The sequence below is a fragment of the Oculina patagonica genome, chromosome 6 (genome assembly GCF_052425735.1).
Source record: "Oculina patagonica isolate OP01 chromosome 6, crgOcupat, whole genome shotgun sequence".
In the NCBI taxonomy this organism is placed as follows: Eukaryota; Metazoa; Cnidaria; class Anthozoa; order Scleractinia; family Oculinidae; genus Oculina; species Oculina patagonica.
Window position 1 is genome coordinate 27,273,804 of NC_135763.1, and position 11,541 is coordinate 27,285,344.

The window sequence follows — 11,541 nt, forward strand, 5'->3', positions numbered from 1 at the left end:
TGGCTAAAAGATAATAAAATGCCGCAAATTAATAAAATAAAAATAATAATAAAAATAACTAGTAAGAATCTAGTTATTGCTAAACTGACTTCATTTTTGACGTGAATATACATCTAAGACTATAATATGATTTTTAATTAGTTGACGTGATAATTAAAACTTCTATGTCAAGGATGGCGCATCCTGAAAAGTTTTCTCTCGCATCCTGAAAAGTTTTCTCTCGATTTCAACACTTTTCATCGCAATTATACTGTGGATTAGCCCCTTTAATTTGTGACAATTCGTATAATACTTTTACAGCAACTGAAGGGGTACTTATGCGTCCCTAGAAATCATTTTCACTCTAATTGTTTTAATGTATTGTTTAATTATATTAATATATATTAAGTTTATTAATATATATTAAGTATATTAATGTAAGGTTCAGAGTACTAATAATAATAATAATAATAATTTATAAATTTATATTGCGCTTTTTAACATATAAATGAGCAAAAGCGCATTACAATATTAAAACTTAAAAATATTAAAATATGCTAACTAGATACATAACAATATTAAAACATAAAAATATTAATAAATACTAACTATTTAAACACATCATTGACTAGATCTAAAAGTTAAAAAAGCTAATTTAAAAAGATATGTTTTAAGACGAGATTTAAAACTAAAAATAGAAATTATATTACGAAGGTTAGCTGGAAGCGCATTCCAAAGTGTAGGCGCACTGACACTAAATGATCTGTCACCAAAATACTTTTTCATTTTCCCTTCTGGGTGCAATAAAAGGGTGCCTGAATTTATAGAGCGTAGTGAAAAGCATGCTTGCTTCCTTACCTTAATTAAGTTACTAATACTAATGTAGGTGATGGGCCATTTTCATCTCGTACGTAATACTAACAATCTAAAGTTATAAATACAATATCGTTAACAGTAATTTCGATTGGAAAAATTAGGTTTTGAAGCTTTTTGACAAAATTTGAAAAAACAACAACACAAAACTGGATAAGCAAAATGGTTGAACTTAACATATTTACAACAACAAAACGGATAATTAAAAGTAAACATCTATAGCTAAACAAAGGGTAAAGTTAATGTCAACAAACACATTAACGAGCGGTCCGTACGGACAGTGAAGTGTTTGAGAAAGTTGTCACATGACTTGTCACCAGTCTGGCAATTGTTTGACGAGACACGTCTGTCACGTTCTTTGAGAACGTGATCTGTCTAAAGAAGAATTTCACCCAACTCGTTGACAGCGGTTTCTCATATCTTGCAATAGCTAAGGGAGGTAGTTAATGGAATCACTAACCAGACTATTGATTTTATTAAAAAAAATAATAATAAGCACATCACCTCAGTGGCTAAAGAAGATAGCTTACTTACTTAAAAGAACTCGAGTCATCCTGCCACGTTCTTTGATAACGTGATCTGTCTAAAGAAGAATTTCCCCCAACACATTGACAACGGTTTTTCAGATCTTGCAGATCTTGTAGTGACTAATGGAGGTAGCTATTTAAATCACTTAGCAAACTATCGATTTTGTTAAAAAAAATTAAGCACATCACCTCAGTGACTATAGAACGTAGCTTTTGCACAAAAAATAATTCAAGTCAGCCTTGTAACTTTCTTCAATAATAATGTCCGTATGAACTTGCTACCGGCCTGGCTGACGTCACAGCAAGCTCAAATTTTAATCACTCACTGCTAGCTAGCGTGACGTTTATCCTTTATAAGTTTTAAATGTCCTCTCATTTTACTTCCGGTATCTCCGGAATCCATTCTGTTTGCACGATTACTCGCGTGAATCTGTTGCCATCTTACTGAGTTGGGCACTGGCAGTAAGTTTTTTTTTTTATATATCAGTTTATTTTGGTGCACTACATTTATCTTATGTTGCGATGACCTTTTTTCCCTCAATTATCTGCCCAGAGCTCAAATTTTAATCTTTTGCTGCTCGCTTTCGTGACGTGTATCCTTTCTAAGTTTCAAATGTCCTCTCATTTTACTGACGGTATCTCCGGAATCCACTTAGAAGTCTTGCATCAAGTATTTTGTTTACGCTATTACTTGCGTGAAGCTGTTACCATCTCATGGAGTTGTACACTGGCTGTAAGTTTTTTCATCAGTTTATTTTGGTGTAGTACATTTATCTCATGCTGCGAGCGCGTTCGAGCCGTGTCGCGAATTTTTTAACCCATTGCTTCAGAACAATAACAAGCTTGTTCCCGTCTAATTTGCATATGCATGTCTACGTGCTTGTTCCACTTGACCGCGCAATTAAAAGTTTACGTCTGGCGTAGCGTTCGCTCAGTCCCACTAAACTAACTCCATAAGTGTAGTGTACAAACACTACACTAAAAAATGAGTGTCATTCTCACGAGCAATGTACTAATAATTGGTTTGGGAATTTAATATCCGACAATTTTACGGCAAGCTCTGTGGTATTTTGCTTAAATTTTGGATAATTGAAAAAGCATAATTATCATACTTTAGTTTCCGATGTACCTCTCAAGCTGCTTCTTATTTCTCACAAATGAAGACAATCTCAAGCGAACAAGAATAATCGTACCAGGATTCATGAAAAAAAAGTGACACAATCTTCGCCATTGATATTGTTTGGCTCGTTAGTTCCCCAGTTGGTATATAAACCCAATGAGCTTCCGTCAGACCATTTCCAGTGATTTTCCATGCCAGCATCAGTTAGACCGATCCAGTAGCCATATGGGGCATTCGTTAAAGAAGCAATGCTTTCAATAAAGGCATTTTCCTCATTAGACTCAATCTTCGCCAATCGAGCATCCATTAATTTGCAAAATGCTTCTGCTTGGGTCCAACTCTTCGGTATCGAGATCACAGCATAAAAAGAAGCGCCAAATGGTCTCCAGTATGAAGGACATGCTGACAAAAATTTTAAAGTATGGAATGTCTTAGTACATGCAAGCTCAGACCTTAATTTAACGAGCATACAGGGTGGTTTTGGGTAAACTAATAGTTGTCAGTTAATTTTTATAATTATTATACGATGCAATATTTCTTTGAAAGTCTTGTTCCTTCTGTACACACGCATGCTTAGCTAGCAGCTAAAAAATGTTAAAATGATTAACCTACCGGTCTCATTCTGTAGAGCTAACGTAATATAAGTCTTAGTTATAGAACTCTTGGCTCTTCAAATAGAAGAGAAAAGGTTAGGTTAGGTTAGGTTAGGGTTAGGTAAGGTTAGGTTAGGTTAGGTTAGGTTACGCTAGGTTAGGTTAGGGTAGGTTAGGTTATGTTAGGTTAGGGTTAGGTTAGGTTAGGGTTAGGTTAGGGTTAGGTTAGGGTTAGGTTAGGGTTAGGTTAGGGTTAGGTTAGGGTTAGGTTAGGTTAGGTTAGGGTTAGGTTAGGTTAGGTTAGGTTAGGTTAGGTTAGGTCAGGTCAGGTCAGGTCAGGTCAGGTTAGGTCAGGTCAGGTCAGGTCAGGTCAGGTTAGGTTAGGTTAGGTTAGGGTTAGGGTTAGGTTAGGGTTAGGTTAGGGTTAGGGTTAGGTTAGGTTAGGGTTAGGGTTAGGGTTAGGGTTAGGGTTAGGTTAGGGTTAGGGTTAGGTTAGGGTTAGGTCAGGTCAGGTCATGTTAGGTTAGGGTTAGGTTAGGTTAGGTTAGGTTAGGGTTAGGTTAGGTTAGGGTTAGGGTTAGGGTTAGGTTAGGGTTAGGGTTAGGTTAGGTTAGGGTTATGTTAGGTTAGGGTTAGGGTTAGGTTAGGGTTAGGTTAGGTTAGGGTTAGGGTTAGGTTAGGGTTAGGGTTAGGTTAGGTAAGGTTAGGTTAGGTTAGGGTTAGGTCAGGTCAGGTCATGTTAGGTTAGGTTAGGGTTAGGGTTAGGTTAGGGTTAGGGTTAGGGTTAGGTTAGGTTAGGGTTAGGTTAGGTTAGGTTAGGTTAGGTTAGGTTAGGTTAGGTTAGGTTAGGTTAGGATAGGTCAGGTCAGGTCAGGTCATGTTGGGTTAGGTTAGGTTAGGTTAGGTTAGGTTAGGTTAGGTTAAGTTAGGTTTGGTTAGGTTAGGTTAGGTTAGGTTAGGTTAGGTAAGGTTAGGTTAGGTTAGGTTAGGTTAGGTTAGGTTAGGTTAGGTTAGGTTAGGTTAGGTTGGACCACCTAGTTAGAATTGTCTTCGATTTTAACCCTCGGACGTACAAACGTGCAAGCAAATTCATACCCCCTCACCGTGGTAGAAGTGGGCGATTGGGGGGGGGGGGGGGATAGAGAGCGCTTAGCTTATTCTAGAAGATTATTTTTTTTTTGTTGGCTGTAAGGTCAAGAACATAACAGAATTGATAAAAAATAAAGCCAGGATGCTAAAATTAAGCACATCGTACAATTTTGTTTTAGCACATGAAAAAAGTAAATATATCACAAAAGGCCGATTTCTGGCCAGACCTGATTGTAATTATGACGTGGAATGACGACGTCAAAAATCGTAGACACATAATTGACATATTAGAATTTTTCCGAAAATGATCCATGTATAGCTACTGAAAGCTTCAGGATCATATATTAAATACTCCGTTCACAATTTAGAAAAGCATCAAATTGGGGGATGGGGCACCCACTCCATGTAATTTCAAAAGTTAACTTGCATACACCCTTATCATATCACTTCCTGTTTAACGATGTATGGGAGCCTACGGGCTGGTTGCAGTGTGCAAAATAGGAAAGTAAAAGCATCCCTCCTGCTTTCTTGATTTTTTGAAGGAGGAGGAAAGATGACCCTTGGAAGAAAGAAATTAAATAGCTAACTATATAAAATAATTTTCTAATCTTTAACATGATGAAATGTTAAACGTTTTCTACACGTTGTTCAAATCTTACACTGGATGTAAAAATGTCAAAATGAAAATCACCTCCCCCTACCTTTAGAACAACCATAGAGTTCTACCCTCATTGATATGTGTATATGCCTAGCCACTGGTCGAAAACGAATGTAACGTGCCCTGATTGGTGGGTTTAGTTCGTGATATACAACAGTGTCCTGATCGGTGTTTCCATTAAAAACCTAAACAAGGAATTGGGTTAATCGTCTGGAATGGAAGAAATCATTTTTAAATGTAACCTCTTAGCTTCCCTCAAGTTGCTTTTTTAAACAAAACCTTTCCTCCAGTTTATAACCTTTAAATCATGATCCTCAGCAGTGTTCCGGTCTCTTTTCCCAGAAAAGTGCTAAACAGCAAGGTAACAAAGGGTTAATTTATTTATTGTTCCTTCGTTCGTTCGTTCTTTTGTTCGCTCGTTTGTTCGTTCGTTCATGCGTCCGTCTGCCCACCCTTTCGTCTGTCGGTCCGTTTTTTCGTCCTGAAGAATATGAAAATACCAAGCAGCCAGATCAGCGATTATTCAAGAAAAGTCACTAGGTATTTTGAAAATGAAAACTTGCTGAAAAGGTTAGGTCATCTTGGGCAGGGGGGACTTTTTGTTGTTGTTAAATAACGTTATTGTTGGTGTTGTTGTTATTATTTGTTTTTTGTTGCCGTTTCTAACGATTACTACCTGCATATGAACCGGTGTTTTTTTTTTCTCTTTATAATCCTTGCAAGCTTTGTTTTCAACCCTTTTTAGCATTTTGGTAGAATAAGTGTACTTTACCTTTTTGTCGGTTGCTCCTTGTTCCCTGTAGTACCTAAAGTTCACTCTATCGTCACTGTACTGTAGATTGTACGAAGTTACCCACTGTGTAAAACCATTTCTTCCTTGCGTTGCTAAACGGGTTATTATAATAGACTCACTACCCAGATAAATCTGAAGCCACGGATTGACATCACTGTTGGCAGCTGACCAAGCTCCTTTAAATTTTCCATGTGCTTTAAAATTAAGTCTGCCCTGTCTAGCAGCATGATTGACATCCCATTCTGAAGACGCACTTATCTGTCCATCACAGATTGCACCGTTTTCCATGCCAAGGGGTTCTAGACAATCTAAGGTTTTGTGGATAAAAAAAAAAAAAAAATAGAACTATAAAAAATGATTGTCACAGCGTCACTTAAGATCTATAATATAAAGCTTCCGAAAGTTACCGCGGCCACCTTAGCCGTAATTTCAGTCGTCTATCTCCGGTTGCCGGCTTCCAGAAGGAACGGCTAGGGACTAAATTGTGTCCAGGAGATACTAAAAAAATATATTGCCGTGAATTGGGGCTCATTTGCCAAATGTTGCCGTGTTGTGAGTTTGAAATTTGAAAAGTCATAAATCTTTGAAAGTCGGACCATTAATCTTTCCGCGTTGAATTGAATCATGGATTTCCCATAATATTCATCAAAACTATATTTCATTATGACTTTTAATGCCGTTGTATTAGCGGGACTGATATACGTGTTTCGCAGTGAAAGATCGCTTCAATTAGACCAATGAACTAGCCCTTTGGTCCTTCTTCTTTGATTAACAGGGAGGGGGGGGGGGGGGGGGTGATGAACTGGTAAACAACGTCAGATCCTGCTCCAGACAACACCCACAGCAGCAGTAAGAAATGAACGATTTGGATTAACTTGCCGTACTTTGGATACTTAGGGAAGCATTTAACTAAATCAAGCTCCGCCGATGCATCAACGTTTAAAACTTTGGACAAAACACCATTCTTAAGCCAAGATAAATCTACTATTTGGTTGTTTCATACTTTTACCACATTGTTTTTCTCTGTAGCTCTTGCGGCAAACACATCTGAAACCTCTGTCGGTGAATCCCACTTGACACATGTCACGCTTGCCAAGACAAGGGTTACTGTGGCAAGGATTCTGAAGAAAAAAGCAAATGATAGTCAAAATATTCATGAGGATCGAAACGCACCAATAACAGCGTTTCAACGTGCTACAAATAGCGACACGTTAACAATCGACCTCATTGTTCGATGAAGACTAGCAGTATTGCAGTCGAAACGTCGCGATCAACAACTAAAAGAGATTCCACCTAAAGACAAACGAATAAACATTCATCTTTCCAACGATTATGAAGAAAGACAAAATCAAGGAAGATCCACATATAGTAATGATTGGTATTGATGGACGAAAGTTAGTTATACCTCAATACCGTGATACGTGTAACTCTTTCTTTTCAGCAGGCCGGAGAGTGTTGGGCTTTCGTCAGTGGCATTATTTAATTCGCACACGTGACTCCCCTTTTCTTGCGGTCCAACATTTACGGACACACAGTTTGGCTCCAAATAGCACTTCACTCGACAGCTCCCCTCATCGGCAACGTTCTCAGTTCTTATCACGTGACCATTGAATGTTTTGTCTGATGCCGGCTCCTTGAATACTAAGATTCTGTCATATTCTTCAGCTAGCACTGAAAAGATAAGTAAACAAATTCAGCGCCAACTATTATTTTTTTTTTGTCTTTTGACTAGCCATGTTTCTTTTCTGAAATAACTTCCAGTCACGCATAGCTGCCACCAGTAAATGGAACTGCCAATTCTATCTTCCGTTTATTGCCAAAACTTATGGGTTTTTTGTTTTTGTTTTACTGAGTCGCGTCTTTCGTTCTTGTTTACGTTAAATCAGAAACCCAAATCTGGAAAAACTGTATAGATTCTGTCGATCTGATTGAGAATAATTAAAGCGTGACGATAACAGAGTCCCCTTACATTTAACAATTATTCGCCGAAGGCGAAGTGATTATTGTTGAATAATCCCCGAGACGAAGTCGAGGGGATTATTCAACAATAATCACTGAGCCTGAGGCGAATAATCGTTTTAGTATAATTTTCAGAGGTGAATAACAAAAACTGCAAAATAACAAGAGAAAACACGAAAGCAACAAACCGAAGTGCTCGCTTGCATACGTGTAAACCAGTTTAATTCATCGATTGAAATCATAATTTACACTCAAGTTTTAGCAATAAAACGGAACAAAACAGACACTACGAAAAAGATAGATATCCGGTACCTTTGTTTAATCGTTGGTGACTTCTGAGCAATTGTGGGAATCCTCTCGAAATTACTAGCTCCAGTGAGAAGAGAAATAATGTTTTGACAGTCGATCTGACCGAGTACATGGCCGCTGCGATCTCCAAAACCACCATGTTTACGATCAATTCTAATGCCTTGAAAACCATCTCTTGAAAAATTTTTTGGTCCAAAAGCATTGGTAGTAAATTTGCAAAATTCCCAATGTTTCAAATATCCAGGATTGGAGTGATTTCTTTTAAATGAGAGAAATTTTCATTCAGCAAATGCCGCCATGTTCACTGGCCTGGATGGCAAACGTGGCATGGCTTAGTAGCCAAACCTTCAGATGCAATATTCACCGCCTAGCGCGGTGAATATTGCGACATAGTCCGAGCTTCTCGACCAATCAGAATTGAATTCACCTCTGGAAATTATACTAAAAGTATATGTACCCCAACCACGCTCCCCTTCCCTTCCCGCAATCTTGCAACCAAAACTGTCCTTCATTATTAATCTCTCTATGGGCTACTTTCTAGTTTTTAAACGAGCTCTTAATGATAAACAAAACCACTATTTTGATTATAAGTCCTTAACTGCTGGAGGTTATTTTTGTATTTTGTGTCCTTACATTATTTCAAAGACTTTAGATGTTGACCTAATGGATGATCATGCATATGGAAGCTCTGCTAGCTATATAGATATCACTATATTTTCAACTACAGATACCTGCTAAATGACGTTATCTTCAATATTGTGCAAAATAACGAAACCAGTTATGGCTCTCTGAAGCCGATTTCTGTCCTGCATTTTTTCTTGCCATGGATTACTGGTCACTGGTGACACAATTTAACTATCTATTTTTTTCAAACTTTTCCCATTCCCCGTGAATTATTTATGTTTGTATTTTCTACCACTGAAAACAACTTACTTTGTCTCTGTTTTGAGCAGTTATTGTTGCAAATATTTTTGAATAATTATGTATTTCTCACAATTTCGCTTGTTTATTGACTTTCCAGTGAGCTGCTGGTGATCACATTTTTGTATTCACGCTCTAAAAACGAACATTTTTGATAAAAAACAAATACAAACTGTTGTTAAATCGTTTTATAAGTTCAGGAAAAACCACGAATTAACATCTGTCGGGCCTTGTCAGGTGATTTTAGGTGAAAAAATTGCATTATAAATATTCAGCTAATTCAAGAAAGGTAGTCGGAAAAAAGCACAACAGTGCACGCGAAAAGACCGAAACGTAGTATGGGTAGAAATAGAGAGCTACTGCACGTGCTGAATACTAATAAGATGGCGACATTGCACGTTTTTTTTCTCTTCAGACATATATGGGGAAACAAGACACTTTTAGCCAAGCTGAATTTTAGAAGAATTTTCAAACTCAAAGGCATACGACAGTAAAAGTAAAGGTACAGAAAAAGGCCTCCTGAGAGGAAAAACAAAATCCTCACGTACAAAAATTTAATCTTGTACATTTCCTTTAGGCCGATATGCAAAACTCAAGTGAGTACCCAGACCACATTTCGGTCTTGTCGCGTGCAACTGTTGTGCCTTTTTCCGACAACTTTTTCTCGAATTAGCTGTAAAGCCTAAGCTGTAAAGCGTAACTTGAATCATAAAACTTGTAATTGAAATCTTGCCAAAAAGAAAAAATCTGCTTCTCTAGAAATAAGCAGATTTTACATTTAAAGTTGTACTCAGGGCTACTCTAGCTGCAGGGTTAAAAATACTCCTAAAAAATATATATATATTTTTGTTGTCAATAAGACAAGTTTCTGTCCTTATCAATCATTCAGCTTTAGTGTCGACGTCAGTGAGCTAGCTGCTGTGGCATATTTATATTCAAATTTTAACGTTATTTCACTTACCACAAGCAAATACCTGCTGTCGGCCCTAATGTACACCTTAATATATATATTTTTTGGAAATCTTACAGTTAATCAAGCGTTGTGGCGTTTGTCGATAGAAACATTATTTTTGCTGAAGTAAACAAATATGAAAGCCGTCCGTCTGACAAAGCAATTACATAATTTTTCGAAGAAGCAGCTAGTTACACACTTTATTTAATTTACTGCTTGTTTATAGTTTATTTCATTGATGTTCTTGTGCCATATCAGTGACATACATTTAATATCATTTCTCTTTGTGGAAAGTTATGTCCATATTACCGTTTTGGTAACTGTATAATTACACCTCGTCATGTCTGGCATCTATGTCTTGGCGAATACAGATACAACTCTTCTAATGTTCTAAGTACATCTTATTACCCAACTCCGCTGCAGTGGATTACAATAACTCATGATATTCAAACTCCTCTACAAGACCGGTTTAACAGATCCCGTGTAGTCCCATTGCATGTACCCCCTAACATCGCGAGTCAGGACTCCGAGGAAAAAAATTAAAATTTAACATCATATTATACATTTTAGTTTGAAGTATCGCTAGACCTTTTTTACTTTTGATGAGTATAATTACATGTATTTTGACTCGCAAAAATACTGCAAGACTCGTAAAAATTGATATTACACACTAAGGCTACGTTTACACGGACACGGTTATCAATCGACACGGTTTCGTGTACTCGAAACCGCATCGAAAACGACACGGTTTCGAAGTGTTTACACGGAGCCTATTTAACGATTTTCCGACTGTTTTCGAATGTGATTGTATAAGCAAGCGCTGCTCTCTATGCTTGTTTCACCGTGTTTACCCTTCGCAAGCCAGCCAGTTCGTGCCAAAATACATGGCCGTTTTCAAATCGATGCGGTTTCACCGTTTTTGACCGTTTACACGACAACGAAACCGTATCGTTTTGAAAACGCTCCACTTTTGACAGCGTTTTCAAAACGACCCGGTTACAGTAGTGGTCTCGATCGGTGCCGTGTAAACGAAAGGCGTAACCGCATCGCTTTCGATGCGGTTACAAATGAAACCGTGTCCGTGTAAACGTAGCCTAAGATGTCAAGAAATTAAATGAGTGAAGATTTACATGCATACGTGTTCGAATGTTGCTTTTGAAGTCAACGTCGCTTAATGCCGAGAACTCTCAAAAATTTATTCCCATTTGCATTAGCAGCTTTATCAGCCAAAGTATATAAAAAAAAACTTTTTTTGTTTCTTCATAGACCTTACCAGCATACACCAATACACCCATTCCATATAAAATCCACACGAGAACTGTTAAGAATCTGAACACATCCATACTCAGTTCTGTTGCAACTTCCACTAGCTGTTATTCGGTGTTTACGGTTGTAAGTATTGTTAATTAAATCGTTTTATAAGTTCAGGAAAAACCACGAATTAACATCAGTCGGGCCTTGTCAGGTGATTTTAGGTGAAAAAATTGCATAATAAATATTCAGCCTGGTTTCCCTGACATTTTATGACATAAATGGCTGAAACTCAATATACAGATATGCACATATTTAATCACTACAACAATGCAGGACATGCAAGCCTTGTTTCGCACGCTAAACCTTTTGTTTTGATAAGTGTGCTTGAAGTTACGCTTAGCGTGCGACTCGAAGACACGCTTAGCATGCATCTCAAAGTCACGCTTAGCGTGCGATTTTACACGCTTGAACTGACTCGAGAACACGCTAGAGTTATGACTAAAACAACAGTCAT

At 37.6% G+C, this 11,541-nt stretch overlaps 1 protein-coding gene across 2 annotated transcripts; it reads right to left on the reverse strand.

The window, feature by feature from the left end:
* Window positions 1-25: 25 nt before the first annotated feature.
* Window positions 26-11,160, reverse strand: LOC144658202 (EGF-like repeat and discoidin I-like domain-containing protein 3). 2 transcript variants are annotated; one of them, XM_078518577.1, is made up of 6 exons: window positions 11,047-11,160; window positions 7,038-7,303; window positions 6,642-6,753; window positions 5,612-5,940; window positions 4,883-5,024; window positions 26-2,901 (listed from the first exon to the last, which is right to left on the reverse strand). In XM_078518577.1, the coding sequence occupies exons 1-6, from the start codon at window positions 11,114-11,116 to the stop codon at window positions 2,579-2,581; spliced, it is 1,242 nt and encodes a 413-aa protein (XP_078374703.1). In that variant the 5' UTR covers window positions 11,117-11,160; the 3' UTR covers window positions 26-2,578. The 2 variants fall into 2 exon arrangements, with proteins under 2 accessions (XP_078374703.1, XP_078374702.1); XM_078518576.1 differs by having other exon boundaries at window positions 6,636-6,753.
* Between the last annotated feature and the right edge of the window lie 381 nt (window positions 11,161-11,541).

Excerpts from the sequence above, each read along its gene's own strand:
- LOC144658202 (XM_078518576.1), bottom strand. The coding sequence starts at position 11,116 with ATGGATGTGTTCAGATTCTTAACAGTTCTCGTGTGGATTTTATATGGA. Across the intron at positions 5,941-6,635 it reads AGAAAAACAATGTGGTAAAA|ATTGTCTAGAACCCCTTGGC; the intron begins GTATGAAACAAC and ends ACAAAACCTTAG. Across the intron at positions 2,902-4,882 it reads ACTCTATGGTTGTTCTAAAG|CATGTCCTTCATACTGGAGA; the intron begins GTAGGGGGAGGT and ends AATTTTTGTCAG.